At 40.4% G+C, this 19,340-nt stretch overlaps 1 protein-coding gene across 1 annotated transcript; it reads left to right on the top strand.

The window, feature by feature from the left end:
* Positions 1 to 7,104: 7,104 nt before the first annotated feature.
* LOC149001779 (uncharacterized) lies at positions 7,105 to 9,036 on the top strand. The gene is made up of 2 exons (XM_089137874.1): positions 7,105 to 8,060; positions 8,164 to 9,036. Exons 1-2 carry the CDS (start codon positions 7,272 to 7,274, stop codon positions 8,251 to 8,253), a joined length of 879 nt encoding a protein of 292 aa, XP_088994000.1. The 5' UTR covers positions 7,105 to 7,271; the 3' UTR covers positions 8,254 to 9,036.
* Positions 9,037 to 19,340: the final 10,304 nt, after the last annotated feature.

The raw sequence follows: 19,340 nt of genomic DNA, 5'->3' as shown, positions 1-19,340 counted from the left end.
TCGTATAATAGCCCTAAATCTGCTCGGGGATCTGCCCATTGCTCGTCGGGCAAGTCCATTAAGACTACTAGGTTGCTTTGCTCTATTGAAGCCACGCTCCTTAGAATCCTCCAGACTCATTTTTTTTAAGAGATGTAGTGACTTGTTCTGCCTCAGGGTCAAGGTCCCTTTTTCTTGAGGGTGTAGGTATTGCCTCATATGAGTTGGTTTCAGGAGAATGAATTTCCTCAATCCATACACGAGGACCTATATTCTGGATGATATGAGAAGTCCTTATAATGATAGGCTAAGACATAGTAATGGCAATTGAAGGACTTTGAGCTTCAAGTGGGCTTGTTGTTCTAACAGAAAGAGGTAAATTCTCAGAATTAGATAAAGTAACAGGATTTTGAACAAATTCACCTTCTTCAAGGATCACATTCGTACATGAGGAAGAGAGAAGGTGTTCACTAGCCATAGCATTCAGAGAGTTCACTCTAGAGATTGGGTGGGATGAAGGTGAATCAGTTAGGCACTCAGAGCTGGGTGAAGGAGGAGTTAAAGATTGGAAAGAAGATGAGAAAATGAGAGGTGGATTGGGGTAATCAGAGGGAAGGGCCTCACTGCTAGCATGTATGAAAGAACTGTCACTAGCAGGGTCTCGGTGGGGAGAAGAACCAAGGCTGGATAGATAGTTTAGATCAGAAATTGGTTGGGAGTCAGAAAGAACAAGAGGGTTCAGAGGAAGAATATTTAAATTTGGGGCCTGACCTTTTTGGATGCTCGTATGGACATTGGGCCCAATTGTAGGAATGGAATTCAATTGGCTATGTTCATGATTGACAACCCAATTTTGGAGTGGGCTTTGATTATTAAATTGAGGCCCATCCACTTGACCCATAGATTCCCCTGAGATTGGAGTTTCCTCTTTCGGTGCCATTCAGCGGAAACCGACATGGTTGCATAATCTCCAGCAGATCCGCCGGGACTGTTAAAAGGTCCTTCGCAAATTGAATAATTTATGGTTGAAGATGTACAGGAGAGTTTTTATCTACTAGGGGCATTAGCAGCCTCAATTCAATCAAAGAAATTTTAGCCAGCAACTTGCGAACTTCCTCTCTAGGAGGCCGATTGGAATTACTTCCTACTTTGATCCAGTCTCCAAAAGAAACACTACATATTTCCCCACAGTGCAAATCTGAAATACCTTCAAAAATAGGAAAACCTCCATTATCAAGATTAAGCCTAAGCATGCAATTTCTACCCTCATGTCCGAAGTGACCACAGAAGTAGCAGATTGAAGGTAATTTTTAATATTGCAGGTCAACCCATATCTCTTCATCTCTTGCTTTGAACATCCGAATGCCTGGCTTGATTGGTAATTGAGAGGAACGGGAAATACGAATCTCAAGTGGCCGTTCAAGATTTCTAAGCTGATTATGAGGTTTAAACCTCTTAAACGTAACCAGTTTGTTTCCTATTAGTGCCGCCATCTCTGAATTCTGCAAATCAGGAGGGAGGTTTGAAGCATGAACCCAAATATCGTAGAAATCGAAAACCACTTCCTTGACTAGGATACTTGGAATCCACTTCTTTAGTAGGAGCAAGTGATTTTTTATTACCAAGGCCCTTGGTTGAGTTCTACCTCCATTTCCTCTGTGTTTGCGAGCTGTATAAGATACAGGTAGGGACCAACCTGGGAAACCTCAAGGTCACGGCGGATATTCCAAGCTCTGTTTAGAGATAAAGCCACAGTTGAAACTCCAATCCTTATAGAAGTAAAAATCGTGCCAATAACAACATACTCACTATTCATTTCCCATCTATTGAGGTAAGGTTCCAAAACAGTGTTGTTTGTTGCCGGAATAAAGATATCTAGTTCAAAACGTTCACCTGATTCCTATGGAGTCGCCATGATGGTGGCAGACAACAACTTGCAAGACGCTATGGAAAACCCCCAAAGTAAGCTTAAAGTATGACAATAAACGAAAAAGAAAAGATAAAGAAAGGAAACATGGACACCAACCACACAACTAGAACAACTCCAGCTCCTGCTAACAATCAAATCCATAATGTGACCTCTCTTTCTGTCTCCTCTCTCTCTTTCTTTCTCCCACTAAACAAAGCCAACTCGACCGCCGTTTGAGGCGAAGAGATTTGCCTATGCAGTCTCTCCACCTCCCCTGCTCCTTCTCCCGCCTCCTACCTGCTTCCCTCTCCCGCCTTCTTTCCTTGCTTCCGCCTTCTCTCCCTGCTCCCGCCTTCTCTCCTGCTCCCGCCTTCTCTCGCTGCTTCCACCTCCCGCCTCTGCGGCTTCTCTCCTCCTCGGATCTTCTATTTCTTCTCCTCTGATCCTCTTTCCTATCTTTTCCCCCTTTCCCGTCTCTATTTCCCTCTCTCCCGTCTCCACTTAAATAACCAGATCTGGGTTTCCCCTTAGATCTGATTGTTCTTACAGTAGATCTGGTTGCAGTACTTTTTTTCCTTTTTTTTCGTTATCAAATAACAAATCAATTATCTGGTTGCAGTGTTCTTTGGTGCACACCGCAGAACAACTCCAGCTCTGGGTACAAGTTCTTCTGCGGCGAGCTTGACAGGTACGCCTCTAAGGCAGAGCTGAATGGCAGGTCCGAACCTTCTCCGCACTTTTGATGCTACCATCGCAACAACTGCGTGAGTTTTCTGTCCGTCCTTGAGGCGTGTTGTATGTCCGCTCTATGTGGCGTGTTGTATGTCCTCCCTTGTGGCGTGTATTATGTCCCCCTCTGTGGGTGTTTCTTTGGTGTTGTAGTTGCTATAGTTTTTGTTCTAAGGGTTCTTTGGGCGTGACCCATTTTGGGCTTGATCCAACCCTTAGCCTACCCTGTCTATTGCATGTACGACAGTTTGGTCAATTTCTGCTCCTTGGTTCGGTTCGAACTTTGTGTATTCATATAGTTGTGTCTGTACTTTCTTCAGTTCACTGAATGAAGTGCTATTTACCAAAGAAAAACCACACAACTAGCATACCAAAGCAGTAACTACTACACTATACCTTTAAGACACCTGTAGAGAAGAAGACAAGAAAACTTCCAAAATACAGAAGAAAGAAAATGTGGAAGACAATCACAAAGACTAGAGAATAAAAAAACAATAATCACAACACCAATAAATCAAGAAGCTGTAGATGGAGAAGACAAGAAAGGCTTGCATAAACAGGGTTCAACAAAAAAAACTATTACTGTCATTCAAAGCTCTAAACCCTGTACCCAGTTGTTGAAATAAAAAAATCAAAAACCCTCTCGGGAGGGGACACCTAATGGTTCCATCGGGAATTGAAACGAAACCAAAGGTAAATAATAGTGTCTAGATGTAAAACCCAGCCCTAACCTTGACCCGGAAACCTTGTTATTTGTAGGTCCAGTGACCCGAAGTAAAGTAAGAAGTCAGCTTTGGGCCATCCCAGTGGAGGACTTGGTGTCTGGCTTTGAATCCATGAGAGTTGATGATGAAGTTCTATTTATGGAAACTGAATCTTGATGAAGATCGGATTAGTTGATGGACTTGGAGTGCTCTCTATCATGGTTTGAAGGCATTTCTACCTATTAGGTAAGTCACTTGATATGTGTGCAAAACCTCTTTAGGATTGGATTTGATCTGGGTCTTCAATTCCCTGTTTTGGAATTGCTGTTCGCATTGGTCGACTGATTGGTCGACTGGACCAGTCGACCAATCCACTCGACCAATGGGTGCTGTCTTTGGCAATTAGGTCTTGCTTGCTCTATTTAAGTCCAATCTCGAGTCTACTTCGTATTTTCTGCCTCCAAACTCTTTGGAACGAACCAAAGACCTCTGCAAGTCATCTCCCTTGCATCCTTGGTGTTTTCTTGACGGATCTTCGTCAAAACTCTTCCTTTTGCATCAAAGGTATGTCTACACTCTCTTCTTCTCCCCCATCTCTGTTTTTCTTTCCTTTTTGAGTTGAGACAGTAGAGGAGATGCTGCATTCTCTGTTGCAAACATCTCTGGACTTGTCTCTCATGATCTTCCTAAGGATTAATGGCTGAAGCAATGATCTTAACCATGATCATTGCAAGCTTTTGAAGGAATCATGATCAAATCATGATCTAGTCTTTGTTTATCTTTTGATTTGAATTCTGATCTCCTTGGATCTACTATATTGATCATGTTAGTAGTCAATTGTTGTGTTTTCTTTTCATGATCCATGATCTATCAATCTCTAGTTGTTTCTCTTCTACCATACCATGTTTTCTTCATGAATCATGATAATTACATATATGGTAGGTTTTGTTTCCTTATTTAGATTTATGCTCTTAGGTCTATTTTCTTGAAGATCTAAGTATGCTTCTCATGATACCTTTACTTGAATCAATGATTCATTCTCCTATTGTTCTTGTCTTTGATTTCTATCTTGAATTCTTCAAGAACCATGATTGATCTAATTATGGTAACTTTTTGTTTCCTAATTTGTATCTTGATGACTTGATTTGATTAGTGTTTTGAGATCCCCTATATGTTAGGATACTACTAATGTAGTTTACCCCTTGATTAGTACCCTTTTGAACCACCAAATTCGGATTTTATATCTCAAAACTCTGATTTTATAGGCTATCGTCTCGCATTGGTCGATCGATTGGTCGATTGGACCGATCGACCAATCCACTCGACCAATGAGTACAAAGCAACTCCCAGAATTGGTCTGTTTTGGATGTTTTGGTATCTTTTCTGTTAGGGATCTTTCCTAATATGTTGTATACACTTGTTTAGGACCTTCTTCTCAAGTTTGTCAAGATCTTACTTGATTTCTTAGGATTCCTTTGCGAGTTATAAAAGGTAAGGATGGTTACTTCTTTAACAACATAAATTGCATATCCTAGTTTCTATATTTGAATCTTGTTAAGTTATTTCTTTAATTAGATTCTTATAATGTTATACTACTGTGGTACTGTTTTGATATCAGTAGCATTACTTATTTATATTGAATTGACTCATGTATGATTTACCTACCAGTTATATACAAAGTGATTGTAATTATTGATTTCTTTCCATATATGAAGTTACCATATATGTGATGTTATGAATTGATGCTTGTGTATGCTTAAGTATGGTTTGGAAAGGAGAGATGTCATTTTGACACTTCTGTCCTTGGACAACTACGGGAATATTATGGGATGTTTCCGGAGATGCCCTCTGGACACCTTCCTAAACTGTTGGATGACATATCTAGGACTGTCTAGTAGTGTTGGGCTAGGATGTCCCGTTATGTCAGACCCTAATCGGAGGGGTATTGAGACCGAACGACCCGTGGTAGCAATGGGGATTCATGGGCGCTCAAGACCGGTAACCAACCCGTGAGAGAACATGAATCACATTGTGGGGGCCATTTATTGGTAGGGTTGCATATGGATGGACTTGGGCTCACGGGCGCTTAAGACCGGTAACAAACCCGTGAGAGGACGTGAGAGCTTCCCGTTTACCATATGTGGATGACCAGTAGGGTTGATGAGTCCGTAGTTAGGGACTATGAGGACTCTAGTGTGAAGGATACCGGAAAGGATCGTCAGGGACAAGGAATGGACGTATCTGGATCTGACTTGATGTAACCAAGTAGAAGACTTGCATTTGGCTAGGCTTTACCCTGACATGTGCCGGTACTTAGACCAATGGTTATGTGAGAGAGTGGTGACCTATACCCCCAGCCATGGAATGTCCCGAGGGATGCCGGACCCATTACCAACTGATGATGAGTGATTGAGACCTTCCTAAAGAAGTACGGTGCTATGACTTAAAGCATGTCTCGCAATAGAGACCAAGCATATGTAGAGTTAGATTCATACATTCATTGTTTGTTTCATACCATATTGCATTTATGTTTGTTCCGAAATCCTGCCATTTATGTTATTATGGATTTAATCGCCTTCTTCGAGTTTCTTTGAAACTCATTCCTTTATTGTACAATGTTTGTTAGACTATTCTACAGGTTCTGAATATCATGACGGCTCGTACGAAGAAGCGCAAGGAGAAGAGGCATATCTCCAGGAAGGTGATTGCGGTTACAACAATTACACTGAAGATCCCGCGAGTGGTTATGCTCCGTACGATGCTTAGTCCGACCATAGAGTGGAAGCGCCCTTGTGCTGTTTATGAGATTTATACTTATAGGGATGTTGTCTATAAAGTTGAGAACAATTTAGTTACCTATTGTACCTGCTATTGGGATTAGATTTTATCTTGCTTATTCTCTTTTAGAACTACTTTTCCGCTGGTTGTAGAGTGAGATTTCGCCTCACTTTACTTATCTGATTTAGACACTCTGATTATATCTAGTACTCTGAGTTATATATGATTCATTCTTTCCTTATTTGGATCTATGATTTATCTTCCGCACTTTTATTATTATTGTTCATGATTATGTTATTGTTTATGTGGGAGGTTGATTACTCGATACCTGATCTTCGGGCTGTGGATCACACTCTCGGGTATGCCAGATAGGGTACCGGCTGGGAGGATGTGACACTAGAAACATCTAAGACTCATTTGGAACCTGCAGAAATAGGTAAACAACGATTTCCGGCGAGAAATCCAAAGTAGCTCAGGCTCTTTTTGGTATCAATTCTCATTCTCTATTATGCCTATTTAAAATAAATACAAGAATTCATTATTGGTCAAGAATGAAAAATGGTTTGGTGAATTTTATCGAAAATAAATTATGAAATGAAAAATAAGTTTCGTGTCAAGATAAAAAAAATTGTTAAAAAATGATAGTAAACAAGTGAGAAAAGAAAGAAAAAGTATGGTTGTTATAAAAGAATGTGTATTGACTATTGTACCCTCATCTTACTTACAAAACTTTAAGTAAACTTACACAAATGAAGATAATGAAATTCTCATCATAATCCATAATGGACAAAAAGTTCATTATGGATTTTGGAGTTTTTTCTATTACTTTAAATAAAAATAAAATTAAGAATAAATGCCAAACAATTTAAAATAACAAATTTTTTTTTCATAATTTACAATGATAATTGATACCAAAAAGAGCCTCAACTTACGGAGCGCATACACAAACTATAAATTCGTGTAATTGTTGGTGTAAGTGATACCGACACTACCCAAAAAAAAGATGATACCGACACATGAATTTAATTTGTGCGTTTTAATTGTCGAAAGAACTGAAAAAGGTCCCACGCCCCAAATAGGTTTACATAAAGATATCTCCTCTGGTGTTCGCCTACATTCGATCAAGTTAGAAGAAGAAGAAGAAAAGGATTCATGAAATTAACGGACGACATATGGCAACTGAAATGAGCTTAAAGCTTCTGGTGGACAAGAAGAGAAACAAGGTCCTCTTCGCCGAAGCAGGAAAGGATTCTGTGGATTTCCTCTTCAGCCTCCTCACCTTGCCACTCGGCACCGTAATCAGGCTCCTTACCCCAACCCAAACAACCACTGGATGCATCGGCAATCTTTATTCCAGTGTCGGAAACCTGGATAAGCTTTACATGCAACCCAAAGTGGATAAATCCTTGCTTCTTGAACCCCAGATTGGTTCTGCTGGTAATCCAGCGCAAACGCTGCTTATCCAGAATGGTGGCAAAGCCAATAATAGCAAGTCGGAGAGCAGCCAGCCGGTGAAGCCGACCTATTATCGGTGTGATCGGAATGAAAATCATAATATTCCTTTCGGTCATCATAATATTTCTTTCGGTCATAACCCTAGTACTTTTTCTGTTTCTCCTTCTTTCGGTCATATTAACCCTATAAATCAGTGCAAGAATTATGTGAGCAATATTCAGGGGGCTAAGTGTGGTTGCTGTGGAGGGAAGATGATGACACAGATTTTTTTCGTTGACGAAGTAAGCTCGACGGTGGCGGATGCTGGCGGTCCTTCCACAGTTGGAGAAGAAAGCGGTGGTGGTAGAAGAAGAGGATACGTGAAAGAGGCGGTGACTTACATGATTACTGATGATCTGGAGGTGACGCCAATGTCTACTATCTCTGGTATTACCTATCTTATTAAGTACGAAATCAAGGACATCAGCGTCTTGGAAGACAGGGCCGTTCGTCTGGGCATGGAAGAGGTACTTAAATTCACACAAATACACAAACTCAAGTGTGTTTTGATTTGATAGATTTTTTTTCTTCTTCTTCTTCTCTCTAGGTTGAGATTTATTGTGTGAACAGGGTCTGGATTTGCTGAGGGCATCACTGCAGTCAAAGTCGGTTCTTACGGATGTTTTCCTTACAAAGAAAGGGGCTAAATTGGAAGATTGATCTACTTCTTCTCTGTTTCTGATCTTCTTCTTCTTCCTCTCTGTTTCTGATGGTAACCATCATGTAGATAGTTTATGAGTTGTGCTGGTAATTAATTAGTTTCGTTTTACTTCTACGGTAATTGACCTAATTAATTCGCTTTGAAAACACTTGATTTGGAGAAGTATTTGGCCTTGAGAATGGTAGCCCAAAAAGAATTAGGTTCACTGAAGAGCTTCACATCCCTGTTTTAGAAGTAATGCTTTGTTGATATTGTCACATCTACATAGCCGGAATCCATTTACCTGAATACTGAGGGAGTGATTCACAGTCAAAAGATCTGGTTTCGAATCACATCACACACCATTCCACGTAATAACATTATCATGAGTAATAATAAATCAAATGTTTTACCATTAAAGAATAAAAGATTTCAGAAGGATCACAAATAACAAGCGGAAGCGAAGTGAAATCTAATAAAACTAATCCTCGAAGGGTAAATGAACTGGAAAGAATAAACTAAGGCAGAAATCTAATTTTTTCTAATGTTTCGCCTTCTTCTGTAAATGTTTGTACACTTACAACTTTGGGTTAATGTCTAGCTTGTAGTCCCAATGTCAAATGAATCGTCTCCTATTATTGTTGATTAAGGCCGTAATAGTACTCCACACTGGTACTTGGATCATACCACGAGCCATAGTCAATTCTTTTTTCTTTTTCTTTTTTTCTTTTTTCAGCTGTATAATCAATGAGAAATACCTCTAAACTTGAGCTCTGGATCTCTTCTTCACCTGTATAGACATCTAAAAACAACAAGCCACAAAAAGGATAAGTTCTGAAGAACTTAGTGAGTAATTCATATAATTATGCATATCTTTCATTCAACCATAAAGTAAATCAATATGTTGATATAATATTTAGTAGCATGATTATGCAAATGCAATGTAATAAAGTTCCTATACTCAAACCAATGTCAGTCTCTATCTAGGTAGATACGCACTAAGATGTACACCAGCCTCCTCTACATATTCTCACACAGACCTCTCACAAAGTATCACCGATCTTGAGCGTCACGACCAATGTATGGGGATAAGTGGATAACAGTCCAATCATCGACCATGGTTGGGGATTAAGGCTACACTCTCTCACTACGACCGTTGGTATGAGAACTAGCATGTGTCAGGGTATTGCCTAGCCAAATACAAACTCTTCTACTTAGTCACATCATTCTAGATTCAAATACCTCATCGTATGCTTCTCGCCTTTTTGGTTCAGTATCCTTCCATATCTAGAGTCAACGTATGATATGGCTCCAATAAACTCGGACTACGCTTTCCCTTAACCCTAAGGGTCATCCACATATAATGGGCAGAAAGCTCTCATGTCCTCTCATAGAGTCTCATCAATCTTAAGCGTATTATATGCAACCCTACCAATAAATGGCCCCCGCAATGTGGTTGTGTCTTCTCATAGGTTGGTTACCGATCTTAAGTGCCCACCACCCCACATTGCTACCACAGTTCACTTGGCCTCAATACCCATGCCGATAAGATAATGACATGATGGAGTGCCTAACCATGTTCACTTGGCCTCAATACCCCTGCCGATAAGATGTTCTCTAATCTATATGTTTTTTTCTAGGGATAATTACTATTGACCCCCTGTATTTTGATTTTATTACTATTGTATCCCCTGTACTTTTCAAAATTACTAATCCAACCTTCAACTTTGTTCATAATTACTATTGCCCCCTACCGTTAAGTTCCGTTAGTTAATTGATGATGTGGCATCTTTATATTTTCTCAAAAACCCCAAAATACCCTTATACTTATCTCTTTACTTATTTACCCTTTTGTCAAGTTACAATAGTACCCTTAATTAATTGTGGACAAAAAAAAAAAAAAAACTATAATCCGTTTTATTCTCAAAAAAAAAAAAAAAAAAAAAAAAAGAATGATTGAATAAATCTCAAATAGAAACGGAAAAGGAAGGAAAATCGAATTCAACTCAAATTGGAAACTGAATATCACCTAAAAATTTTTCAAAATAAATGAAGTTTAGTGAGGGTGGGAAACCAAATTGGATTTGGATTTTGTTCATTTCTTTAATTCAAAATAAATGAAGTTTAGTAAAGGTGGGAAACCAAATCGGATTTGGTTTTTGCTCATTTCTTTAATTCAAAATAGATGAAGTTTTGTGAAGGTGGGAAACCAAATTGGATTTGGATTTTGTTCATTTCTTTAATTCAAAATAAATGAAGTTTAGTAAAGGTGGGAAACCAAATCGGATTTGGTTTTTGCTCATTTCTTTAATTCAAAATAGATGAAGTTTTGTGAAGGTGGGAAACCAAATTGGATTTGGATTTTGTCCATTTCATTAATTCAAAATAAATGAAGTTTAGGGTAAAATTGACATTTAATTTGGTTTTATAAATGGGGTAGCATCGTGTTTTGATTTTTTTAATTTTAATGAAGGGCAAATTAGACATTACATATTCAAACTTGAGGGCAACTTGTTATAAGGAAGGGGGGCAACAGTAATTTCGTAAAGAACAGGGTTTTATTAGTAATAAAATCAAACTACGGGGGGGCAACCAGTAATTATCCCTTTTTTCTAACGTTCCTAGGATAATGGTTAAATCACAATCCCAAATCAAGTCCACTTTTATTCTAACTCAACCAAAGCACCAGTAGTTCATGTAATCAATCACATTTTATAATATTAGAGCATTACAAGATTGTAAATATCTCCAAACATCGGCATGTAATTGAATATATAAGTCAAATATCGCATTAAGAACCAAAGATAAGCATAAGTAATGAATTCCCTCACCTTGCGATTGAGTTGTACTACTTTAAGAGAAACCAAAAAATGCTTTAACATACCCTCAAATAATCCTATTCAAATGTTGGTTAAAGGTTAGAAACAACCTCGAGGTCCTATGTCAAAAATAGAAACAAAACCAGAATGGGTAGGTAGGGGTCTCATGAATAGTAACAGGTAGGGGTTGTCCAGGGAGACCCTAACCAATCAACCCAGTGGATGGGTTGCATGAACAGTAAACATATGGGTTGGTTGGGGAGACCCTTAGTCAATCAACCAATGGGGAGTATGGGTTGCTCGGAGAGACCCATGGTCAATCAACCCAGGGGGTTACAGATTGCTTTAATAGTGTCTAATAGGGGTTGGTTGGGGAGGGAGACCCTCCTAAAGGGGTTGCTTGAACAGTACCCGAAAGGGGTTGCCTAAGAGACCCCTGTCCGAGTACAGACAAAACTCTCTTCGACAATCAAATAGCTACGAGATTTGATTTTAAAACCCTTCCAAAGCAAGTAGAAAACTCTAAAAACATCTAACAACAAGTTTTAACGATAAGAATCATTCAAAAACTAAAATCAAATTGAAAACCTAAATGTTGGTGCAACCTAGAGGGGGGTGAATCGGTTGCAACTAGTGGATTGTCCCAATTTTTCGGTTTGATTGCAATTTCAAGATAAATTAAAAAATTCAAGTGAAATTAAACAATAACAAACAACCACAACACAAGAATTTATAGTGGTTTGACTTTATAAGTCTACATCCACTCCTCTTTTGGCCTCAAGAGATATTTCCACTAGTGATTCTCTTTCAATACAATGGGTATAGATCACTCTTTACAATCTTTGTTACGGGGCAAGAGCACCCTTTACAATATTTGTTTATCCTAGGGTAAGAGCACCCTCTTCAATCTTTGTTCATGGGCAAGACCCAAAACCAATTCTAATCTACCTAAACTAGAATTGAACAATAACAAGAGAATGATGTTACCTAATGATATGGAGAAATTATGATCGGACCGGGTTCATACCTGGTTCGACCCTCGACCCCGGTAGAGTTAGAGGGAACCGACTCGCTCCCGAGCGAACGGGATCCAGAAGATGGCTTTCTGAGGAAGAAAACTTATTCAGCTACAAGCACGCCCTAATCCTACTTATGGATTAGGTTAATTACCCTAATGATGGAAGATTCAAATTGACGGCTGCGGCTAATCATTATCGAAGGGATAATCATCGCATAATCTAAAGGTTATCTCAGGAGTCCTCTACTAGTCCAAACTAGTAGAAGTCTATTGCTCAACGGATCTAACTATTAAAATCCAACGACTACCCGAAGAAGGCTCAAGTACATCCAACGAAGGAGATTCGAAGGTACACTCTATATAAACCTCACTGCCATACAAGGTAGAGGATACACACAATCTGAGACTCAGACTCAGATTCAGATACATATTGGTAGACGTAAACTATCAGAGGCTTACGATCTAGATCACCTTTCCCAGTTCTTTATTCCTTAGCTCTGTGCTTCTAGCATAGTCGTTTGTGATTAAGTTCATCAACTGACTTAACCTTCGGAGGTGGACTCCCGACACCCGCGGTCGGGCCACATCTGACGCTTCGTTTTGCAAGTCATCACGAGGAGATCTAAGGGCTGAGCAGATTTTGGACGCATCATTTGGCGCCGTCTGTGGGAAACGACTTGAAAAGCCATGGTGACTAGATCAGCAGCAGCCGCTGCACAACACGATTCCGGTGTTCAGATCCCTGGAGTGAATAATCCAGATATTCCCCAGGGAAGCCAAAATCCTATCGAGGTGGTCAAGGAGGATGTAATCCTCCTGATACATTCCAAGATTAATTGAATCCGGTAAAGATTCAACTCTTGGAGGTGAGCCAATCACTCCGCATGCTCACCAGACGAGTGGTTTTACCACAAGAACCTGATCAACGTGATTCAGGTTGACGTGCGTTGCCACATGATCAAAGATTGGCTGAAGACCGGAATATTGGTCAGAATTTTCGTGAAGGAGACCGAGGACCTAGGAGGATTGACGATCAACCTAGGTGAGACGATCGGTTCGACAGACCACAAGAGAGTACAACTGATTCAAATACAAGGTTGGATACAGGGGTAAGAACTCACTCACCAATTGTCAGAAGAACCGTTCGTGATGATTGGATAGCTTGAGAGGATCGTGTTAATCGAGGTCGTGATCATATTGCTGAAGATCACCCGACCCAGATTGGTCAGGAGTTGGCCAACATCAATCAGAAATTAGGGCAGTTGGCTAAGGGAAGGATAACTGAGGATATTTACTTAGTCATTCGGAAGACCTCCTTTGCCGAGCCAATTGCGGGATATCAGTTTCCCCATAACTTCCGTTTGCCTACCTTTTCTACATTCGATGGCTCCGGAGATCCAACAGCTCACATTGGCTATTACCAACGAGACCATGGCGCTTTCGGTAATTCGATGAAATTTTATGCGGGGTTTTTGGTTCATCTTTAACTGAGCAACACAAAAGTGGTTTTCGAACCTCCCCTCTGGAAGGATCGTAAACTTTGATGAATTGACGCGCAAATTCATAGGGCGATTCCAGAGTGGAATACAGGTCAAAAAGACAGAGGAAACCTTGTTTACTGTCAGACAAGGAAAAAACGAATCAATCAGAGAGTTTCTGAAAAAATTCAACAAAGTAACGATGGAGATAGAAAATTTGGATGAACAAGTAGCCAAAACTGCTTTATTCACGGGACTCACTAATCGGAAACTCCTGGAGTTATTACTGCAGGATATGCCTACGACTTCTGCTAAGTTGGTACAGAGATGCCGGAAGCAGGCTGAAGTCATGGAGATTCTAGATGCGCGCCAAGGAGATAATAAAGTCTCCAATAAGGAACAAAAGGCTCCTGAGCAGAAGCAAAAGCCAAAGAAAAATGTCCGTGATCGGGTTGGAAAATCTCAGGCTTGGCGCCAGAGGTCTCCTGGTAAAAGTGAATATACTCCATTGAATGTTCCTCGGGCTGATATTTTAAATATCATCAAAAGAAAAAATATTTTGAAGTGGTCGCCTAAAATTCTTTTGAAGACTGGAGAGCAGCATGATCGAGAAAAGTATTGCCGATTCCACAAGGACTATGGTCATTATACAAATGACTGTCGCCATCAGAAAGCAAATATTGAGAGATTAATATCTCAGGGACACTTGTCCAATTTTGTTAGCAGAAGGAGGGAGGAGCCACGTGAGCCACGTGCGGCTGCTCCTAAAAGGGATCGTTCGGTTAGTTCAAAACGATCAAGGGAGGCTCCAAAGTCTAAGAAGGGCAAGGAGGTGATTGAAGCTACTCGGTCACTGATCCTTACCATCTTCGGGGGACCAGAGCCCGAATCACTCCGGAGTTTGAAAACAAAATCCAAATTTGTCGGAACCGGAGAGACGCAGAAGCGAAAAAAGTTGAATGGTGAAGATTCTATCACCTTTGGCGAAGAGGATGAAAGAGGCGTCTGTTTACCTCATGATGATGCTATAGTCATCAAGGTAGAAATTGCACATTAGGAAGTGCATAGAGTTTTGGTTGATACAGGGTCTGCAGCTGACCTAGTTTCTTATGAAGTGTATCAAAAATTGAAGGTGGATTAGGACTTGATGGAACCTTCATCCACACATCTATATGGTTTTGCAGGGTCATCTGCGGTGGCAGAAGGATCTGTTCCGTTGGACTTATCTATTGGAAGTTTTCCTAAGGAAACAACCATCCGAATCAATTTTTTGGTGGTTCGGGAACTGCCAGCTTATAATGTTATCCTCGGGCGACCATCTTTATCCAAGATAGGTGCTATTGTTTCGACAAAACACCTGAAGATATAATTCTTGACTGATATGGGAATTGGTCAAGTCTCCTCTGACTAGAGGATCTCTCGGCAATGTTACATTGCCTATTTAAAAGACAAGGAGGGCCCGAGGAAGGTGACTGCCCTACCTATAGAAGTTTGAGACGATCGGGAAGAAGCAGAAATGCAAAGGCCCAAACCAGTGGAGAAGCTGGAGCAAATCCAACTGTGTACCGAGGATAAAAAGAAGATTACTTATATCGGGTCTGAACAACTGGAGGAATTCAAAGATGAGTTGAAGTTATTTCTTCAACAGAATAACGACATATTTGCATGGTCTGCTGAAGACATGCCAGGAATCGATCGGGCTATCGCAGAGCATAAACTCTGGATAGATCCGAAGGTGAAACCAGTGATACAAAAAAGGAGAAATTTCTCCATTGAAAAGTATGAAGCCGTTCGTGGCGAAGTTGAAAAACTCAAGAATTCTTGTTTCATAGAACCAATTGAATGCCCAACTTGGTTAGCCAACGTGGTAATGGTAAAAAAGGCGAATGGGAAGTGGAGGATATGTACAGACTACACAGATCTCAACAAGGTTTGCCCTAAAGATTCCTATCCGTTGCCTCAGATCGACCTCTTGATAGATGCGGCTGCAGGATATGAAACTCTAAGTTTCATGGATGCCTACTCAGGGTATAATCAGATCCTTATGAATAAGGAGGATGAGAAGTTTTCAGCTTTCATGACTGATCGTGAAAGCTACTTATAAGGTCATGCCTTTTGGCCTGAAAAATGCAGGAGCTACATATCAGAGGGTCGTCAAAAAGATTTTCAAAGATTTGATAGGGAAGAATGTTGAAACTTATGTTGACGACATGCTTGTAAAGAGCTTTACAAAAGCAAATCATATTGCAGATTTGACTGAGGTATTCTCAGTACTGCGAAAATATCAAATGATGCTGAATCCAGAAAAGTGTGCTTTTGGAGTTTCCTCAGGAAAATTTTTGGGCTTCATGGTGTCACAGAGAGGTATTGAGGCTAATCCTGCCAAAATACAACCTCTGGTTGATATGGAGGCTCCCAAAACTGTTGGTGATGTGCAGTGTGTTTAACAGGGAGAGTTGCTACTTTGAATCGATTCATCTCAAGTCTGGAGAAAAGTGTTTGCCTTTTTTCAAGGCACTCAAAGATTTGAGGGGCAGCAAGGAAGCAAAATGGACCGAAGAATGCCAGAAAGCTTTCGAGGAGCTAAAAGAAGCACTCGGACAACTGCCGATCTTGTCTCGATCAGAGAAGGGGGAAATATTACAGCTATATCTAGCGACGTCCTTTTCAGCGGTCAGTGTAGTACTTGTTCGTGAGAAAGATAAAAAAACAGTGGCCGATTTACTATGTGAGCCACGTGTTGCTAGATGCGAAGACAAGATATTCGCAAATTGAGAAGTAGGCTCTGGCTCTCATAATGGCCGCCAGGAAGCTAGGCCATACTTTCAGGCTCATCCAATTGAGGTATTTACAACTTTTCCTCTTAGTAAAGTTCTTAATAAACCTGATTTATCTGGAAGGATGGTGTCCTGGTCGGTTGAACTCAGCGAGTTCCAAGTGAGCTTTAAGCCCAGAACCGCAATCAAGGCTCAGGCGCTAGCCGATTTTGTAGTAGAAACTACTGCACCGGTGGAATCTACCATCGAGGATCCCATTATACCAACCACTTGGGAGGTATATGTGGATGGTTCGAGTAATAAAGATGGAGCAGGAGCTGGAATTCTATTAAAAAGTCCAGCGGGATTTATTATTCGATATGCTTTGAGATTTGCATTTGAAGCAAGTAATAACGAAGCAGAATATGAGGCTCTGATAGCTGGACTTCGGTTGTCAAAAGCATTGTCTATTGCAGATGTTACTATTTATAGTGACTCTCAACTTATAGTCAACCAAGTCCAAGGGGAGTATGGTATTAAAGAACCACGCTTGCAGAAATATCAAGAGATAGTGCATGCATTTCAAAACCAATTTCGGAATTTGAAGATATCTCAGATTTCGAGGAATGAAAATTCAGTAGCAGATGAGCTATCCCGACTAGCCAATGCCAAAGAAAAGAATCTAGACCCTTCGGTCTATATTGAAGAGATAACTTTTCCAAGTTATCATGAGAAAGAAATTTCTTATATTGAAGCAGAGCATTGCTGGATGGGATCCGATAATCGAGTATCTGAGAGATGACAAATTACCTGAGGATCCGAAAGAGGCAAGGTTGATCAAGATACGATCGGCAAGATTTGTCATTCAGAATGGGAGACTTTACAAAAGATCTTATTCTGGACCCCTTATGAGATGTATAGGCCCCGAAGGAGAAAAATCAGCTTTGGCTGAGGTTCATGAAGGAATTTGTGGAGCTCACATGGGTGGACGAGCCCTGGCCCACAAAATTCTAAGACTTGGGTTATATTGGCCTAAGATCCAAGAGGTTGCTATGGAATATGTTCGTCGATGTGGTAATTGTCAAATTCATGCTACAGTATCAAAGCGCCCGGCAGAAACCATGACTTCAATTCTAGATCTCATTCCCTTTGCGATGTGGGGAATTGATATCATGGGCAAATTCACCAAGGCATCAAGCGGACGGGAATATCTGATAGTAGCAATTGATTACTTCACAAAATGGGTTGAAGCCAGTGCACTGGCAGCAATTACTGAGAAAAAAGTGGAGAAATTCGTGCTTGAGTCAATCATATATCGCTTTGGGATTCCAAAGATTATCGTCACTGACCATGGTACTCAGTTCGACTGTCCGCAATTTGAGCAATTTTGCGGAACATATATGATCGAGCATCGTATGTCCTCAGTGGCATACCCCTAGAGCAATGGACAAGTAGAGGTTACTAACCGAACGCTACTGGAAGGAATAAAGAGAAGACTCGAAGCTGACAAAGCTTCTTGGGTCGAAGAACTTCATAACGTACTGTGGGCCTATAGAACTACGGTTTGAACACCCACAGGAGAAACTCCATTTAGGTTGGCATATGGATCCGAAGCATTGGCACCAGTGGAGATAATGGCGGGGACATTACGGGATCGAGAGTTCGAGGAAAAAGCAAATGAGCAAGGACTGCTTGATAGTCTTGATCTGTTGGACGAAGTTCGGGCAAAAGCAATAGCACGAACTCAACGTTATCAAAGAAGGATAGCGTCTCATTATAATACTCGAGTGAAGAATCGTCGGTACTTAGCCGGAGATTTGGTGTTGAGAAACACCTTAGCTTCTGACCCACGTCACCAAAGAAAATTGGACCCTTCCTGGGAAGGACCTTATATGGTTGTAAAACCATTTGGTTCAGGAGCCTACAGGATGAAGAACATCAACACCCAGAAAGAGTTGGATCGTTCGTGGAATGCCAGGCATCTCAAAAAGTTTTATCCTTGATGATGATTTCAATTTTGTTCGCGATATAAACACTTTCAACTCAATCAATGCAATTTTTGGCTTTCAACAAATTATCTTTTGATTGGAGGGCATCATACACCACATTCAAGAACAAGATCCAACTATAAGGCATCGGATGAAAATCCGTGTGGGTCCTTCAACACTTATGGAATTTTTTCGGAATTTCTTAAGTTGAGGCATCGGATGAAAATCCGAGTGAGTTCCTTCTGCAAGGCGTCGGTTTGAAACCCGAGTAAGTTCCTTCAAGACTTATTGAATTTTCGAATTATCCTTAAGTAAAGGCATCGGTTTAAAACCCGAGTGAGTTCCTTCTCAGACTTATTGTATTTCTCCGGAAATCCTTAAGTAAAGGCATCGGTTTAAAACCCGAGTGAGTTCCTTCTCAGACTTATTGTATTTCTCCGAAAATCCTTAAGTAAAGGCATCAATTTAAAACCCGAGTGAGTTCCTTCTCAGGCTTATTGTATTTCTTCGGAAATCCTTAAGTAAAGGCATCGGTTTAAAACCCGAGTGAGTTCCTTCTCAGACTTATTGTATTTCTCCGGAAATCCTTAAGTAAAGGCATCGGTTTAAAACCCGAGTGAGTTCCTTCTCAGGCTTATTGTATTTCTCCGGAAATCTTTAAGTAAAGGCATTGTTTCAAACAATTAAGACCTAATGCAACAGCGATTCAAGTGGCTAGCAAAGTTCAAGATAAAGTTAATTTCTTATTTCTTCAAAAGACCAGAAGAAGCCGGTCTCAACATCAAACATAAGATTACAAGAGCTGGATACAATCTTCGGTCAAAAAAGAAAGTCATCATCGGTGATTATTAATAAGTCATACAAGATCGGCACAACTTTGCTAGAACAAACATATGAGTCAACCATTGGTGTGGATTCAAGGAAAAGAAGAGGAGAAATGAGGATTACAAAAAATATCTCGGTATGCATAAGATCCTCCGCAATTTCATACTCTTTGTCCAGCTTGTCCAGGAGAAGTATGGTCTTCGACCAAACTTGCATTCAAGGC

Source organism: Hakea prostrata, chromosome 10 (assembly GCF_041222555.1).
Source record: "Hakea prostrata isolate BN-2017 chromosome 10, UWA_Hpros_2, whole genome shotgun sequence".
Taxonomy (NCBI): Eukaryota; Viridiplantae; Streptophyta; class Magnoliopsida; order Proteales; family Proteaceae; genus Hakea; species Hakea prostrata.
This window is presented reverse-complemented; position numbering and strand designations above follow the sequence as displayed.

What these genes read in the sequence shown, in the direction of transcription:
- LOC149001779 (XM_089137874.1), top strand. Translation starts at nt 7,272, where the DNA reads ATGGCAACTGAAATGAGCTTAAAGCTTCTGGTGGACAAGAAGAGAAAC. An exon ending in TTCGTCTGGGCATGGAAGAG is followed by an intron (nt 8,061 to 8,163) that starts GTACTTAAATTC and finishes TTGTGTGAACAG; the next exon opens with GGTCTGGATTTGCTGAGGGC.